General features: G+C 45.9%; 1 protein-coding gene across 12 annotated transcripts in view; it reads right to left on the reverse strand.

The window, feature by feature from the left end:
* The window catches only part of Syne2 (spectrin repeat containing nuclear envelope protein 2), a 300742-nt gene that overhangs the window by 26217 nt on the left and 255376 nt on the right, over positions 1-19149 (reverse strand). For 11 of the 12 annotated variants that reach the window (XM_074067818.1, XM_074067817.1, XM_074067815.1 and 8 more), the window contains 3 exons: positions 13945-14100; positions 11847-12005; positions 10517-10683 (listed from right to left, as the gene is read on the reverse strand). In XM_074067818.1, coding sequence (XP_073923919.1) covers positions 10517-10683; positions 11847-12005; positions 13945-14100 — 482 coding nt within the window. Of the gene's footprint in view, positions 1-2444; positions 2522-10516; positions 10684-11846; positions 12006-13944; positions 14101-19149 lie in introns of those variants that run through there. The other variant, XM_074067819.1, reaches the window with a different exon arrangement.

Genomic DNA, 19149 nt, shown 5'->3' on the forward strand with positions numbered 1-19149 from the left:
GTTTAGACTTGGGTCTCATCCCTAAAATGTTTCATTATTATATGTTAATATTCCAAAATCTGAAAAAATCCAAAATCCAAACTCCTGTTCTCAAGCATTTTGGCTACGGGATGCTCGACCTATATTAAGACTTTCCAACACTAATCAAATCCTCTTACAATCTGTAAGTCGTATTACAGAAATAGAACCGCTATGTAACATGCTAACACCTACCTGCTGACATGTGCTAAGCTGTCGTGCTTCACGTGCTAGCAACTTAATCCCCCAACAATGCTGAGATGGCTACAATTATTACTGACCCCATTCCAATCAGGACAGTGACGGACAGAGGTTAAAATAACTCATCTAAGTTGTACAGACATTAAACAGCAGGGCAGAATTCTAACCTGGGCAGTCTGGCCCAGAGCTGCTATTTCATGGCCTCTCATGCACCCTGCATATGCTAATATCACACATTAGTGGTAGAGGACGGGTTTTGTTGCTGTCGGGGAACATGACCATAAGTTTGGACTGATGGCTCCAGAATACTCTGGGGAAGGAGCCAGTCCATGGTGGGCTACATTTGTGGCTTTTAGATGATGCAGGGGCAGAGGGTCAGAAAGTTCAAATATGCCGCCCCCTGCCCCTCCCATGATTTTCTTTCAATGCACATTTCTCTCCTGTGCCCATGCAAAAGTAACCAGAAGGTAGGTCTTACTCCCATGGAGTTCATCCTTATAACTCAGACGTTAGAATTCAATGCAGGAGGTGCTCCGTAAGTATGGCGCAGATGAGTGAGAGATGCCCACTCATGTCTTCTACTTGTTAAAAGAGATGGCCAAGGTATAGTCTAAAGAGAGAGAAGGACCAGAGCACACTGGAGCCCTTTGGCCACAACCAACAGGCACCCTACTGTGAGTGCCTAACCTCAGTTCCTATGTGAATTACAGCCGAACAAGCACAGAGACCACATGCACACTTAGGGCAAATGAAAGAGGAAGAGAGGAAGAGAGGAAGAGGGGAAGAGGGAAAGAAAAAAGTCACCAAGAAGCTACAGAGCTTCACTGAGTCAGGACTTACCCTGTTCTACATCCCTACCTCTGTCTGAGGTGTAGCCCCCCAGATACAAGGGAACCAATGCTGTTTTTCAGACAATCACAACTTTCAGACTCAGTCTGATGGCTCATGGAGTATCATTCTGTTTTCTGCAGACACCGTAATCCAACTGTCACCTTTCCCAGGGCAGGAATTATGTGCCGTTTGCCAATCCTGGTGAAGACCTCCACGTTAGGCCTCATTAATATTGCTCTTGGAAACATCTAAATCCTCAGTTAGTATCAGGAAACAAGGAAGCCTATTCAAAAAGCAGCCTGTTGGCACAGCACCGCATCACATCAACCTCCCAGATGCTGTGTTTGTGTGGCTTGCCCTCCACACGTGCCCCAGGTGCTCTTGGCTCACATACGTATTTCAACAAATCACGCTTATCCAGAAAAGAAGCACATTTCCCTGACTCTGGCTCCCAGTTCTGATAATCAGATCAGTACGATTTTTAGGTGCAAATGGGAAGCTGTCCACCTGTACTGACATTTTTCTATGAAACCGAACAAAGTAAGAATTAAGCCTTCTTATAGAAGAAAAGGACCAAAGTGCAGGCAATGTCTCTTTGATCTTAGCTAGTAATGGATCAAAATGTAACTGACGAACTCAGCTCCCCCTCCAGAACCAACAGTCAAAATGAAGGTGGGCTGGTATCAGACCATGTTCCAAGCTCAAGTCTTACAGTGGATGACAGAGCCTCTAATGTCAGATGCGCATGCATTTGGAGCAATTCATATTCATGCACATGGAATAATTTACCTTTCATTCCTGTTCTCATCTAAGCAGTCTAAAGTCAAATCATAAAAGTCCTAGATCAGTGTAAGTTAACAAAAAAATTCCTATGCCAATGTGGACAGCATAACAAAAATTACTAAGGGAAACCAAGGTGGTCCAAGGTATCTGAATCTGTACTGAAATAAACAAACAGTCAAACCCGTAGGCAGCTGTCAGTGGCTAAAAGCCTGTCAGGAATTCTGTATAACTGTATCTTTTTTAAAGGAGCAGACATCTTTACAATAAAATAATCAATTACTCCCAGATCTGGAAACCCTGATTTGAGGCACGGCCATCCCATTTCAGAGCTAACTGAAAAGCATCCTTCCAGCCGGAGGACTTCCATCGTCCTCCACCCCAACCCCCCCCAGCATCCTCACGTCTCTGCCCTGCTTGTCAGAGGCACACTGCAGACACCACACGCATGCTGCTGACGCGGGAGAGAACCCATCCCCCGATGGCTGAGCCCACACACTCTGCAGCCACCATGTCATCGGTGATTTCTATTGTAACCCAGATGAGAGAGCAAGACAGCAGAGAGTGGCACTGCCTTGGCCACAGGCAGAGCTGCCAGCTGAGATGGCACTTACTGTGTGTGGTGAAAAATCATTCCTTGCGTTTAAGCAAAAGCTTCAGCTCCTGGCTGCACCTCCACCACCACCTCCACCGGCCCCTCCCCTGCCCAGCCCGCCTCATTCACTGGTTCAGCGTCGGCCCCCTGCCTGACGCAGCATCCCCAAGGCTCCTCGTGGGCATCGGCTGGCTCGGGCTCCCCAGCACCGGGCAATGCTGGGAGAAAGGAAGCCACCTCTGGCGCCCTGCAATCTCTAATCTCAGTTTTCTCCCTTTCAATAAAACATCCCCAGCTTTTCCTGCACACACAGTCTTTGTTCTGCCGCTGAGGATGGGGGAGACAGTCACAGTGTTATCTTGGCCTGGGGCTATTTATGAAGTGCTGGAAACGCAGGGAACAAACATTTAGATTGGGGACATGGAAAAAAGAATTTCTGTTCTCCTTTTAATTTCTGTTTTCAGTTTAAAGGAAACAGTGAAATCTGAAGCCCCTAAGTCTAACAGGGATGTCTTCTTCCTGTCCTAAAGAAGACATTTCCACCATGGGGCTTTTCTGCCTGCATAGGAAGACCAGAAGAATTCCTTTAATCTTTTTTTTTTTTTTGGGCAGTACTGGAGCTTGAACTCAGGGCCTACACCTTGAGCCACTCCACCAGCCCTTTTTTGTGATTTTTTTTTTTTTTTTTTCCAAGATAGGGTCTCACAAACTATTTGCCTGGGCTGGCTTTGAACTGTGATTCTCCTGATCTCTGCCTCCTAAGTAGCTAAGATTATAGGCGTGAGTCACTGGTGCCGGCTCCTTTAATCTTTAATCTATTCCATTACCTATCACAGAAAAACTCCATCTTGAGGACAAATGGAGCTTGGAACTTTGCAGAAGAAGAAAATTTAAAATCTCCCTGCTAGCTCATCCCTCCCAGTCCACCATAACAGGGCGTCTGGACATTCCTCCTTATCCCTAGTGGTCCTGAGCACCTGTTAGGTTTGTGTTAGGCTCACTCTTAGCTTAACTTTGAGACTTATGACACCAACCCTTTCTCCTGGGTTGCTAAAGCCCACTACTTGGTCACTGTTATACCCTCACCTTGAAGACACCTTTTACACCATGGAATAAGGACAGCAGATGTTTCTCCCAAAATGCAGTGTCTGATTTACTCAGGCCCACAGGCTTGACTGCTCCTGTGACTTGCTAGGCATGACTATCAGAGAAACTGAGGACCTGCCTGACGCTGCACATCATTCCACTGACAGCTGCTCTCCCCCTGGAATGCTCCCCGACCTCCAGGAAGGCACTTCTGCATGCTGTGTTCCAGAGGTGGGGTGACTGGGCTGATGGGAAGGAAAATGGAAGTGGGGAGGCTCACAGCATACCGGCTCTCTCTGTGCTAAAATAATCTCCAAATCCTTCCAGTATCGCAGGGGCAGGCGACCTGCTACACGGAGCAAGTCAATTTTGTGACTAGAAGCATTGTTTGGTCTCTGAAAGTGACCTTGAGAAAATACACACAAAAGAGCAATGAGGAGCTTTATCAGTTTCTGTCTCCCTGACAAGGGATGGAAACAGTGGTAACACCAGGTGCCACAGTCCGAGCTGCTGAGTTTAAATGACATTTTTGTTGCTACTGTTATAAACTAGGTAAGGCGTTTCACATTGGTAGGGGGAAATGTAAAGAGTATGCTTAGTTGTGGTTTCTTTCCATAGACTTGATAGTTCTGAAATCAAGAAAGCCACGGACTTGATACATCTGAAATCAAAAAAGCAATCCCGTGTCAAAAAGGTAGGGACCCAACTTTTGGTCATATGGTACTTTTGATTCAAGTAAAGGGCCTCACTGAGATTGACAGTACTCTTGAAGAGAAATTAAGAACAGGAAGGCATTTTCCTTAGAAAGCACAGGTAAGCACAAAGAAAACTAAACTCACTAATGGCCCCGACCCAGAGACATCGCTAATGCAAACATTCTGTGGTGGCCCTTTTAGGCGTTGCAAGTTTTCAACAGGTCACTCACCCATACTGCTAGAGTCTTTAAGAAGTCCCTACCCCTACAAATGTCTCCACAAGAGGCTCGGCCAAGATCCACAACCAGACAGAGGGACTCCCTACAGATACCGTGTGACCGTGTCCACAGTGCTCAAGACTTTCATTTTCAAGGGGGTGCTGGGAAACAAAAGTAGGGCTTTTGAAGTGTTCACCCAGTACTGTCTTTTTCTCCCCCCAGTACTGGGGTTTAAGCTCATGACCTTGCACTTGCTAGACAGGTGCTCTATCTATTGAGCCACACCTTCAGATCTTTTTGCTTTAGTCATTTTTTGAATAAGATCTTGAATTTACGGCTGGGCTGGACTGAACTACAATTCTATTTCTGCTCCCCTTGTAGCTGGAATGACAGGCACACAACACCACACCCAGCTTTTATTAGTTGAGATGGGGTCTTGCTAACTTTTTGCCCAAGCTGGCCTTGAAGTGAAAGCCTCCTAACTCTCTACCTCCCAAGTAGCTGGACTCAAGGCATGAGCCACAGTGCCCGGCATTTAAAAAAAAAACAAAAAAACAAAACAGACATGGGTAAGATAATGTGGCAGGCCAAATCCTTCTGTGGTCTCAGTTCCCGTGAGAAGATGAAATCTAACCTAAGAAAGCTCTCCTTGGAGTGCAGGCTCTGCTGGCTGAAGCACACTTACCTGCATCTGGCACCCCCTGCTCCACACTTCCTACCTAACCTGTTCTGAGGTTACCCAGCTTCCCCCACCACAGAGCACGGCACAGACGGCAGCTCTGAAAACACTCGCTGTAACTCACTTTTCTCTCCTGCATCCAGGTTTTGGTGAGGAACTTTTCAAAGCTACTAAGAAAACACAAGGAATAGGAGCAGCTCCTGACTACAGTTAAAACACTCACTCTTCATTTAATCTGTCAAATGGCGCAGTAAGACGTAAGTCAATTTCTGGTCATCAGGTCAGATTGGACTGTAGAGAATTAAACTTTAGCCTAGCCCAGTCATCTATAAAGATGATGGGCTCCCCACCGTGATCTCAGGGGATATATTCCCCAGGTTCTTTTATTTTTGGTGATACTGGGTTTTGGACTCAGGGTTTGAACTCATGCTTGCTATGCAGATACTCAATTCATGAGCCACACCCCAGTCCTTTTTCGGGAGGGGGCAGGGGGGGGAGAGGGGCAGGCTGGGGTTTTGTTATTTTTCAAGTAGAGCCTTGTGTTTTTGTTCAAGCCAGCTTGCATCACTATCCTATTTATGCCTCTTGCCTAACTGGGATCACAGGTGCACACCACCACACCCAACTTATTGATTGAGATTGGGGTCTTGCTAATTTTCTGCCCAGGCTGGCCTCAAACCATGATCCTCCAGATCTCTGCCTCCCACATTGCTGGGATTACAGGGGTGCATCATCATTCCTGGCTCGGTTCTTTGCTTTAAGGATTTTATAGAGGCTGAACATGAGAAAAGACTGGTTTGGGACTAAGCCTCTTCTCCCACCTATGGTTTTCATACAGTCACAGGACCCACACATAACAAGCACTAGGTTGGCCTAGGCTGCCTCATCCAGGATCTCTGAGCTTTCATCTCCTTGCCGGAGAGGGAATGACACACGGTCTATCAGCATGGAAACAGGCTCACAGAGGCCATATGCCTTGTTCCCGGGTCCTGCTTATGCTCCCACAGTGGTGCTCAAACCATATTCCCCAGATAAGCACCCAGCGCAACACCGCTGGGCACGTGTTAGACACCCTGTTCTCACTCCTTGCAGGGCTTCTGAGGCATGCTGAGGTTTGAGCTCCACTGCTTTCCACGCCACAGTACCACATCAAGTGCGAGGCTTCAGAAAAAAAAAAGGAATCAACTATTTTCCAAAGCCAAGCTCTCCAAGAATTCCAATTGCCAAGCTGCGCCCCCTACGCTCAACAGCTGCGGGACCCACAGTTAAAACCTAACAGCAGAGCCAGGGTGTGGCTCAAGTGGTGGAGTGCCTGTGCAGTAAGAGAGGTGCCGAGTTCAAATTCCAGTACTGCCAAACAAACAGCAGTGGTTCCTCCTCTGTCCACCCCATAAATGAGCCTAGTGCCTGAAATGATCAGAAATGCTGTATGTTTTTAAGAAACCATGTCTTCAGTGTGTCATCAATTATTTTGGAATTTGCTGAAATGAACCCAAAATAACATGCCTTTTGTTTTTTGCTTGTGGTACTGGGTTTTGAATTCAGAGCCTCATGCTTGCTAGGCAAGCTCTCAACCACTTCAGTCACACCCCAGTCCTTTTTTGCTTTAGTTACTTGTCAGGTAGGGTCTCATGGTTTTGCTCAGAGCCAGCCTAAGACCTCGATCTTCCTACTATGTCCTCCCGTGTATCTGGGATCACTGGCGTGTACCACAGCAGCTTGACTGACTTGGGGGTATTGCTAACTTTTTGCCTGGGCTGGCCTGGAACCGAAATCCTCCCGATCTCTGGGTAGCTGGGATTACAGGCATCAGTCACCATGTCCGGCTGTGTTTTTTTACTTTATCCCCTGCGAATGAAACTTGGCTTGGTGAGATTTTAGATTTGTGAATACTACTTCAAACCTTGAAGGTAAGGCTTGTAATGAAAATCTTAAAGTCATAAATCTGGGTACCTATGTAGCCTAAGCTGGCCTTGAACTCATCATCCTCCTGCCTTAGCCTCCTAAATGCTGGGATTACAGGCATGCACCACCATGCCAGGCACTGTCCCTACCACAAAGTAAACAACAGAATACTGTGAGCAGCAGGATCTATGTCCAGAATCCTGTGGGTGAAGGAGGTCATCAGTGGACCATGTAGTGCAGGTCCTCATTGGCCCTGTTTAAATGTAAACATGGTAGCCTGTACTCCCAATCCTAGCCTTCCTGGATGGCAGGGGAAGTCAGTGCCAGAGATCAGAGGAGGAGCTGGTTCTAGGTGAGGATGACTCTGGCAGGTCCACGCAATCCACATTCTCACCTAAGGGGCCCACTCAATCCAAGGCTCCTTAGTGTTCTGCCTCTGCCCAGCCCTTGCTTTAGGGGAAGAGAAGTTATTCCCTCCCAGATTCCTCCGTGTTGAAGGACTAGGCTCTCACTATGCTCTACTCATTTCAGTGTTGCACACCAGAAGGGTCTGAGGTAGCAGGGAGGTGACACAACTGTCTGAGTCCACATCCTGATTGCATCAGAAACTGGCTACATTACCACGGGAAAGTTATTTAACTTCAGCCTTCAGTTTCCTTATCTGTAAAATGGGATCATATGGCTGGGCCTGCTGATGCATGCCTATAATCCCATCTATTTGGGAGGCAGAGATTGGAGGATAGTGGTTTGAGGCCAGCATGGGCAAAAGTGAGTAAGACCTTATCTCAAAAAATAAGCCAGCCATGGTGACACGCCTGTGATTACAGCTACTAAGAAAGTGAAGGTATGAGGATTGCAGGATAAGGCTAGTCCAGGCAAAAAGCACAAGACCCTATTTGAAAAACTAACAGCAAAAGGACTGGTGGAGTGTCTCAAGTGATAGAGCACTTGCCTGGCAAGCGTGAGGCCCCGAGTTCAATCCCCAGTATTGCCAAAAGATAAACAAAGGACAGTGGTATTGCTCTTTCAGAATTACAGTGAAGGCATAAAAGCATATTGTTCAGAATACAGCTGGTGGTCAAAAAATTTGCATTATTTCAGCTCCTTATTTTGCCAATAGCTATTTCCAAAAGACCGATGGCATTTCACCCTCTGTTTTGTCCCTTTCCCACCAAGGAACTGGCAGCCAGAGAGGCAGGGTGGGCAGCAGACAGCCGTGAGGCCCCACAGGGAGAGACCATGCATGGTTAGGAGCAGACTGTGACTCCGGTCTCAGGAGGCAAGGCGCTAGGACTCGCTCCTGAATGACCACGCACAGGGCAATGTCATGACGCCGTGACCACGGCCAGGGCCCAGGACAACTCAGGACGTAAAGACGACGATGGCAGACACCATTTGTCCAGTGCAAATGATATTCTCACCCCACGTGGCTTCATCCATTTCTATGAACATCTGAGCTCCGTTCCCAGCCCCGGGAGCAAGATGGTCACCTCCTGGACAAGGGACCTCTCGCTACTAGACAAAACCCAGCCTCTTCCCGAAACTCAACAACCGTGTGCTCCCAAGTCTCAGCGTTCTCTTCGGGAAAAACAGTGAAAATAAGCACTTGATGAGCGCTGGCTTCTACGTGCTGTTCTGGTCCTACCTACCCAAATGTCACCGCATGTCACCCCTGCGCGCAAGGGACAGCCGCCTCTGATGTCAACAATGCTGGCAGGCACATTTTGCAGATTTGAAAACTGAGGGGTAATTCATGCACTCAAGTTTCCATGGTGAGTAAGTGGCAAAGACTGGAGTGGTTCAAAACTTTTGCTTCACTTAGGCTGCCGCAAGGGGTGGCGAGAAGTTGAATCCAACTCAGTGTGTCCTGCCCACCATATCCCCTGCGTGTGGGTCTTGAGGAAATTTTCCCCTTCTCAAAAAACACGGGTGACTCAGACTTTCTTTAGGAGACCAAGTCTGTAGCTGAGATTTGAAGTTTTAAGGAGTCAGCCCCAATCTCTTTCTAGCTTCATCTCTTACACCTGAGCCAGTCGGGCTTCTTGTCATTTTCTGAGAGGCTTCTATACCTATTTGTGTCTCTCCTGTTGCCTCCAGAAACCATCAAGAGACCCAACCCACTGGGTGTGGTGGTGCCCATCTGTAATCCCAGCACTAGGGTGGTAGAGGCAGGAGGCTAGCCTGACTTACATAGTGAAACCCTGTCTGAAAACACCAACCCTCCCCTGTCCCCAAACAAACCAACATAAAAAGAGTCCCAACCATCAGGATCATCTGAGATGGTAGCCCTTCTGTGAGGCTCTTCCTAGTCCCAATCCTCACCCCCACTCCCAGGAAGACGAGATCTGAGCTCTGGAACCATTTGGTTTTCCGGCTACTCGGATATCTGCTCCCATTAATGCTATTGATTCGTCTTACTTCCTACGTAGAATTCTCAGAGCCCTTTGCTGTGGGGTCAGGTTCATTTATGGGTTCTAATCGACAGAGAGGTAAAGGATATGCTGCATTAAATTCTGTTCTCATCCCCCCTTCTTCATGTATCTCCCAGGTATATATATTTCAAGTTACATGTATATTCAAAACAGCTGAGAAGTGTTACATAAAACCAAGATGCAGATGTGGGGCCAAGGTCACGTGGCTTCTCTGTATGGCAGGTTGCAGCAGAAAAACATTTGGTGAAGGTTTTTAAAACTTTGGACATCACCCTTATTCTGCTCTATTTCTGATAAAATTGCATTGGAAAATGAATCTTTGATTTGTGGTCAGAGCTGTGCCTGTGTCCACACAAAATGCTGACAACTCAAAGCTACATTCTCCAGCACAGATGCCCACCAGACACCTGGCACACCAAACACACACTTGCAGAGGGCCCCTGCTGTGGGGGCAGTAAAGGGCCCCAGCCCAGGCCTGTGCCTAGCCCTCTGGCATTTACCACACTGAGGCAGGAATACGCAGACACCTTTCCATCTGGGACACAGCAATGCTAACGCATAGTTGGAATTTCTAAATAAAACCTCCTCAAGGAATGCTTTCCAAATCAAGTTTCCAGTTCTCATTTAAACCTAATCCGGCAGGGGATATGACGCGTGTCTATAGTCACAGCTACTTGGCAGGCTGAGGAGGAAGGCTCACTTGAGTGCAGGAGTTGGAGGCCAGCCTGGGAAACACAGCCAAGGCCCAGTCTCAAAAACAACAAAAAAATGGGGCCTAGAGTGTAGCTCAGTGGTAGAGCACTTGCTACCAGAGGCTCTGGGTTCCAACCCAGCACCACAATACCAATCAATAAAACTCATGTAATTCATGACAAATTTTACTAAAAAAGTCATTTCTCTTTAATGTGGGAAATTAGAATTTCCACTTTTTTTTTTTTTTTTTAAGACCAAACTTCAATCTGTAAATTTATAGAACTGCTAGATGTACTGTAGAGGAAGGCTGGGCTCAGCTCACTAGCTCTGTGAAGCAACCACTGAACCTCAGGACTAAGAAGCCATTTTAGGCCATTTCTTACCTGGATCCAATGACATCAAAAAGATGTTGCCAGCGGTCATTGATTTTGTTGAGCTTGTCGTCGATCTCAGCTGCTCTGGTCTTGTTGCTGGCTTTTATCAGCTGATCACCCATTCGCTTCAACTGTAACTTGTTTTCACTGAATGAGCTGATTTCCTCCATGCAGTCCTGGCAGAGACAACGAAACACAGAGGCTCTATTACTACCACCCTTCTCTGGTCACAAACACACATTTGCCTTTTAATTTTTAAAAAAAGAAATTAAAAATAATTCTCAGCCAGGCCTAGAGGTTCACACCTGTAATACTAGCTACTTGGGAGGCTGAGATTGGGAGGATCATGGTATAAGGATAGCCCATGCAACAAAGTTCTCACCTGTCATCCCAAGCTGAGATTGGGAGGATCAAGGCTGACCTGGATAAAAATGTTCGTGTGACCCCCCCCCCCCCCAATCTCAATGGGGGAAAAACGGTGGGCATGCGCTTATCCCAGCAACAGTGGGAAGCCTAAATAGGAGATCTAAAACCTGAGCTCAAGGTCCAGGCCAGCCTGAGCATAAAAAAAGCGAGACCATAGCTCCAAAATAACCAGAGAAAAAGGGCTGCAGAGCACCTGCCTAGCAAGTCTGAGGGCCTGAGTTCAAACCCCAGTACTGCCAAAACAGGTATAAAAAACAATTAAAAATTCCTCACACCTTTTCACTTGAGTGGCTAAAAAGTGAAGCACACCTGCTGGGCAGATGTGGAATGTGTAAGGCAGTCCTTACTTTCTGAACGCAACAGTCCCTGTGTTTTCCCTCATAAACATCTTCTAATAGAACCTACCTGGGAACTGAGGCCAACTGGACATAACTAAGTCAGCTTAATAGCAGTACAAGTTCTCCTAGGGTTGCGGGTTGAGTGAGTGGTGTTTTGGGTGACTGCAAGAAGAATGTGCTTTTTACTGCACTCCCTGCTCTAGGGCTTAGTGATCCTCAAAGTCACTGTCATGAACCTCCTTGCTGCTGGCCTCTCTTCCTTGGCAAAGGGTGGTTGCTCACAAACTAGAGAACCTGCTTCTGGAGACCCGAGCCCCTCTCCTGCCAGACTTCCCAGCCAAGGAAAAGCAAATCTTAGCACCACACACATGTCTGATGGGCTCATACTTCTCATCTCTCCGGAATCTTCTCCTTTCCAACTGTCCCCTTAAAAGGGTCAGTGTGAGGCCCTTCCAATGTGTAAACGCTTACTGGAAACACACCAGCAATATCTGACCTCTTTGAGCCCCGTTGGTGAGGAGAGCAGAGGAGCCCAGGGAGGTCCAGACTTCATCCACCTGGGTGACCCTGCTCACCTTCTGAAGCTTCTCAATCATCTCCTCGATGCTGATGTCTGCGGTCTGCAGAACTTTGTTTTCCATCTGCACCAGCCACGCACACAACTCTTTGTTTTTTTCATTGAACAGGACCCATGAGTTGAGTCTGTCTTCAATCTCCTGTTTGCGGATAGCCACCTGGGTGTGGAAAGACATTTGCCAGCTGAGGACAGCCAGAAGGGAAGGTCTTCCTTCTCTCCCCTGTCAAAAGGACTAGGAATTTCACTCATTTTGGGCAGTACTTCTAGTGACTTAAATGTTTCTTCCTCTTAAAACCTAGGGTTTAGTATCAGAGTTTCTTATACCTTTGATAACTGCCATCAGAGTAATAAAATGCTGGAACTGACTGGAAGGATTGCGTTTACCCAGTGCCCATCTGTTACGATCAGAAAGTATCTATTACATAGTATCTATTACCATAAAAAATTAGAAACAAGAAAAGGCTAACATCACCCAATGTCTTCCGGTCTTTGTTCTTTCAGTATGTGTTTACTGACTGCTTACAACATGCTAACTTCTAACTTTATGACCCAAACTGTTTTTGTGTCTAAGTCCTTATCTGTTCAACGTCCTACCCACTGAAAAACTATAATCGGATCACAATACAAACCAAACATGTGTAGTGCAAACGGGCCAGAAAAATTTAAGTCATATAAATGTTTCAGTGTTTAAACAAAGCAAAATGAAGCAAAACCTAAACCAATGCACACCACTCATTGAATCCACTTCTCATTGTATACTGTGGCTTTTGGGCGGAAACCACAGAAGGGGCATCCAAACCTGGTTTGCAACAAGCAGGCTGACTCCCCTACCCTACACACTACGATGTCAGCCAAGTTCCTCCTCCTTACAGCATTCAAATTTGTAAGTAAATTTGGATTTAAATCAGCCTCACTAAACGGACAAACGTATCCCCAGATCTTAAAAACCTTTAAATACTTAGAGTTAAAAGAGGGGAGTTAAGAGTTCTTTCGGTAAAGTTTTAATACCCCAGTTTATAGAAGGGGAAACAAAAGTCAACTGCCAGAGATTTTCTTGCTGGGTAGACTCCCCCGCTGCCCTTTCAGCGAAAGGCAAAAATTCCAAATGTTTGTGCACCCTACCCAGCCAAATGTGTTAAAAAGGCTTGAAAACCTATCTCTAAAAAAACAAGCTTTTTGTTTCCACTCCCTGGGCATCTATTTATCTTAGCTTTTAAAACTCCTGGCGTTGGTATTTGGTGCAGAGTCCTTCTGACTAATTTCACAAAGGCCACAATTAGAAACATCTGCTCCCCAGTCTGTACCTCTACCTTCAAGAATACTTTCCACACTTCATAAGTTCACTCTTATGTGAACTTGAATAAAAACTTAGGACATCTAAAATTTGGGTACATTGTGATTATTAAATACTAAAATCAAGTTTTTGATAAGGTGTTTCTTGCTTTATGAAGTGTCTGAATGTCAACATTTTTAAATACATGTCTTAATTCATAAAAAATGAGATTAAGGAATTTATTTTTCCTAGAATTATGTCTTAAAGATCTTTAAGACTACTTAAACCCTGTAATTCCATCTTGATCCTGTGACAAACTGTAACACTAACCTCCATGCTATTCTCACAAGCAGTGACCAGCTGAGATAACGCCACCGCTGATTCCTACTTTTAGAGAATTTAAAAACTCAGCTCCTTCAAACAAACATGGGATTGCATGTGAATGCAGTCCTCCCAGAAATGCACCAAGTGGGACTCCTGCCATTAGCCCAGAAGTGAGCAGAGGCCACAGAGACCTCCTGAAATAAGCTGATTAGCGTCGTTGCCACACCAGCCAGAGAGCAGTCAGTCCACATGGCCTCGTCACTGCAATTTTCCTCCCACTTAAGGTGACTTTTTAAAAAATGCTCAGTTACAAGTGTGCAAAGGGGCAGCAGTTCGCACTGCAGAAACAAAGGGTCAAATGTGTGAAAGCCTTCTGAAGGAGTGGCGGTGGCCTGGGGACCCTCGGGTTCAATGAAATCGAGCTCCTTTCTAACTCCGACTGGCCTTTGGGGCCATTTCAGTCAACTCCCGAGCAGCGTGCTGCAGCTGACTGACTTACTCTGAGGCAGAGGTCTTCCCATTGTCTGTGCAAATGGTCTATCTGCTCCTTCAAAACCATCACGTCCTCCGCCACAACGTGCCGGCTGAGCTCGGCCTTCATCGTTTCTGCTTCTTTCAAGTTCAGAGTCCAGGCAGCCAAAGACTTCTCCAGTTCCTGCATTTAAACACAAAAGGTGGGGGAAAGTCTTTAACTCGGGCTGTTGTTTCCAAACCTGTAGCTAAGCCTTTGATTAGAGTCTGGGGGAGGGGAGGCTGGGAAGGGGAGGGACCTTGGCAATGAGAACCAGCCCCGGCCAGCGCCGGCAGCCCTGGTTGGCCGGCTCCCCAGCACCCGTCTCTCCAAGGGACGTTCTTCTCTACCTTCCTTTTGCTTTTCGCAGGTAGCTCAGGTTTATAGAATCATCCTGATTTACAGTCAGGTAGGTGTAGGTCTTCACCCTGATTTAAGTACAGTCTATTTGGAGCCTCACGATCACACACACACGTTTTTAATCCAGGAACTATGTTTCAGGTAGGTCATAAAAAAGTGTGCTTTCCCATTTAAAAAACAAACAAAACCCAGAAATGCATTGTTGATCCTGTTGACTGCTGTATAACAACTTCTAAGGGAATTATTTTTGACTAATTTTCTAAGCGAATGAGAATAATGGAAAAAAATAGTTTGCTAATAATTGGCAGATTAGTCAGCAAATCATTTCCTCTGGCTGTGGAACCATCACCTTTATTTATTTATTTGCAGTGCCAGTGTTCAAACTTAAGGCCTCACACAAGCTAGGCAAACACCCCACCACTGAATGACACCCTTGGTTCATCTACCTATCTTTTTTTTTTAATAGGTATATATTAATTGTATAAAGGGATTTCATTTTTTTTTTTAAGTTAAAACTTTGCATTCTAGGATTTAATCAGGCAAATGACTTTCACCACAGATATGAAAACAGCCTAAACACTCAAGAGTCCTTTGGGTTTTTATTGTACTTATAATTCTTCGTGCATGGCATGTTTTCAGGGTCTCCACTTTTACTGTCAGTTGAAATCTGAAGATCCTATGTCACTCACACTGGCAATCAACGCGAAGGGTGGCCACAATCAAAACATACTAACTGATTTTCAGAGTTCTACAAGCTCCAGTGGCAGGATTTCTTAATTTGCCCACAAGAACTTAACATTTCCTAAAATGGCCTGGAGAATTATTTTTAAAAGTTGCACGATGATTAAGAAAGGACACCTTTATCAGAGAAAAATCTTTACATTTCTGATAAATAGTTTTAGACTCATGAGAACAATGGATGAGAACACCTTGAATGGTACCCAGCCTAAAGGGTGACTCACAAGTCCAGGTGCACCACTCTGTAACATAAAAGTGAGGGGAGCCCCAAACCACTGGGCTTCACCCTGTTTCCCAGTTGGGTGTCAAGAAGCTCAGTCTGTCCCAGGGCCTGCTCAGAGGCGCTGGCTCTGATGCCTACAGAGGAGGTGCCAGGGTGTGTTATCCAAAGTCAAGTTGAAACTGATACTTAAAATACCTACAACTGAAAGGAGAAGGACTTTTGAATATGGACATTTCTGTGATGTTTAGGACACACTGCCAAATCGCATCCTTAGAGGAATGCCTGTGTCTTGCTCCACAGACTTTTCAAGGTGAGTTTTATATATTTGGGGGGCATGATGAATATGTGGAGAGAGAACTAGTGACTTTTAAAATTTGCATTGTAAATTATTAGCCTGGAATGCTTCCCATCCTTCAGCCTAGTGTTCCCACAAAACATTCAGTAAATTCCAACTGAGGTTATGGTGTCTTGGACACCATGGTAACTCCTCAGGGGAGTCTTCTATGAGCGCGGGACAAAGTTTGGACCTCTGTTTTATGATCTCATTGATGTCCCCATTGTTCCCCTCTCTAATGCTCACTATCACTATCTACACACACACACACACACAGTGCAGTTGCATGGCTAACGTGTGTCTTTCCAGGAGAATGGACTGTCCTCACGGCATTGTCCAGCACCTTCCACAGTTCCTGGTATACAGTAAGTCCTTGATATCAAAGTATATGGTTGTAAGGAAAGAAAACAGTTTGTGGGCATCAGGAACTTCAAAATGTTCATAAATGTTAAGTGAAAAAAATTAAGGAATTGGGCTGGTAGCGTGGCTCAAGTGTTAGAGCACCTGCCTAGCAAGTGTGAGACCTTGACTTCAAACCCCAGTGCCACCTTCCCCCCCAAAAAAAGAAAGAAAGAAAGAAATCATACACAGGTTAAATATCCCTCATCCAAAATGCTAGGGACTAGAAGTACTTCAGATTTCAGAGGTTTCTGGATTTTAGAATATTTGCATAGACTTTACCAGTTGAACATTCATCCCTATTCTGAAAATCAAATATTCAAAATGCTCCAAAGTCTACCAACCCGGCAATCAGAAAGTCTCCAATTCTGGAGCATTTTGGATTTTGGATTTTTGAATTAGGGATGCTCCACCTGTGTTTGTTGGGGGGAGGTGAGAGGGTATATTAATTATCCTCTTATACCAATTTGGCTTTAATGGGGATGTGGTTTTAGGAGGAGGAAAGTAAAGCTCAGACTGGTCAGGTAGCTAGCACGACTCCCCCAGGTGAGTGGGGGATGACGCATATGTCCTAGTCAGGCTTCAGGTTACCCAGATTGGGATCTTTTGGAATATGGACATGGGTTGAATGAATTCAATGCTCTCTGCCTCTCCCTGATTCTTTCCACTGATAACTAGGACGCTGGGGCTAGGGAGGCTGAAAAGACTCCGCTGGAAACTGAGGAGTGTGACACTTGGGGAAAATGATGATTCCTCAGGGTTTGTATTTCACATTCTGCACAGCCTTCCAGACTTTTAGAAGGAACCTCCTGCTTGTCAACTGAGGGTGGTACTCAATTCTCTCATTTGTTACTCCTGTCATGATCGAAACCTGATGACAGAGAGACAGTAGAAACTTTGGAAATGAGGGATAGGCAGGAATCTTCTTGATAAAGGCTGTGTCTAACGCATCACCAGCAAATATCATACTTAATGGCGAAATGTTAGAATCGTTTTCTTTTTGACTGGGGTTTGAAGTTAGGACCTCATGCTTGCTAGACAAGGCACTCTATCACTTGAAGCATGCCTCTAGTCCTAGAATCATTTTGCTTAAAATCAGGAATGAAACGAAGGAGCCAGCTGTCACTGCTTCTGTTTAACACTATTCTAGAGGTAATGGTGAGTGGAGGTACAAGAGATACACAGTGTAGGAATTAGAAAAAAGAAACAACAAAAGATAATTTGTCATTATTCACAGGTGATAGTTGTACTTATAGACAACCAAGACAACATACAAATTACTGGAATTAAGAAGAGAGTTTAGCAAATGGTTGAAAAATTGCATTTCTACACACTGTCAATAATCAGCGAGGGTTGAGGGGCAGAGCACTTGCCTAGTAGGTTCAAGGCCCTGGGATAGGTCCCCAGAACCAACATAAATATACAATTTAAAAAAAAAATCAGGAAGTAGAGAAAAGCAGTATTTTTGACGTTTCAAAATAACAGACCAGGACTTGGAGTGTGGCTCAAGTGGTGAGGCCCTGGGTTTGAGCCTCAACACAGGAATAAAAATGTTCCACGGAACATGGGAGAGCAGGTGTGGGTGTATGTCGCAGCTAAAATAATAAGCTTATAATAAGGCTCAGTAATGAGGACAGTTTGATTTGAAAGCTGAAGAAACAGACCAACAAAACAGTTGAGCACTGAGAGACAAATCCTGCATATGTTTCTGAGATTTGACACTGGATTATTCAATTAACAGGAAGCAGATCACTGCTATCTATAGAAATGAAATAAAAAGTGGATCTTCACTCAAAACATACATAAAAATCATTTCCTAAATCAAAGAGCTAAAAGTAAAAAAGTAACACTTGAAAACTTTCAGAAGGTTCCTGGGTGAAGGAGAAAGGGAGTTGAGTTCTAGGAATCGGTATGGAGGCTTCAGGAGGCTGGAGTTGAGCAGACAAGAGGAGGAAGGCTCCCAGGCATTTGTTGGCTGTGGAAGATTCGTGCATTTGGCAGGTCTTTTCCTCCTCACCCCCCTGGCCCTTCTGGCTGGGCAGTGGCCTTCACCCCATGGAAATCTCTGCACCAGTTCTCAACCAGCCAGTGCAGAGAATCTCCACTTCACCTTAAACGGAGAACCGAGGACGGCCCCCGGGGCCGCCAGTGGCCGGCGCCCATACGGCTTGGGAAGACGTGGACCAGGTGAGCTTCGCGGTACCACGGTACCCCCACAGACAAACCTGGGCCAGAGCAGCATAGCCCCCTGGACAGACTGACCTCCACCCGGGGAAAAAAGAGAAACTGAGTAATAAGCAATAAGAACAGTTAAGACACACTGGAAAGAGTGTGGGGCGCCCTGAGCGCTGAAGATTGGGGGAAGGGAACCCTTCCCGGGACTGTAAATAAACAAGCCGGGCAGGCCGGAGAGGCTCTGGCAGGAGCGGGGTGCGCCCAGCAACCAGGAGCAGGGACGCTTGTGAGAGGAGGGAGGAAAACTCCACAGGAGAGGAGGGACGACCCACTTCCTATGTGACCTGTAAACAAACATGGCGGCTGGCAGGAGCAGCAACACCGCCCAGTAATCAGGAGCAGGAAAGCTTGTGAGAGGAGGGAAGACCCACTTCCCACGTGAACTGTAAATAAACACGCAGGCCTGACAACGCGGGGGCAGTGTCACCTTTCCCAGTGCTTGGAAAGGGGAAAGCCTGTAGCAGAGGCTCCCGCACAGGACAACTCTGAACAAACAAAGCCTGTGGGACCAGGTGAGTGCTAAGTTCACCCCAGAGATCTGCATGAATAACGCCGCCAGCTACAGGCTGAGAGCAGCAGGCAGGCAAGCCACAGTTGCAGATACCACTCTCAGAACTGTCTCCAGACGCTTTTTTTCTTTTTCTCCCTACCTTTGATGAGACAACAACTGAATTACACCTGCAAGCCGAAAAACTTACTGAAACTGTATTGCATTTGAACTGGGGACACTTGGTGGGGCTTTTGTGTGTGTGTGTGTGTGTGTGTGAGTGTAGTTTTGTTCTACTTTATGCATCCCCTTTGATGAGACAACTACAGAACAACATCTGAGGCACCAACTCCAGGACTGGAGATTGAGACGGACACACAAATTATTAAGACTGAAACTGCATTGCATATAAACTTG

This window comes from Castor canadensis, chromosome 3, assembly GCF_047511655.1.
Source record: "Castor canadensis chromosome 3, mCasCan1.hap1v2, whole genome shotgun sequence".
NCBI classification, from domain to species: Eukaryota; Metazoa; Chordata; class Mammalia; order Rodentia; family Castoridae; genus Castor; species Castor canadensis.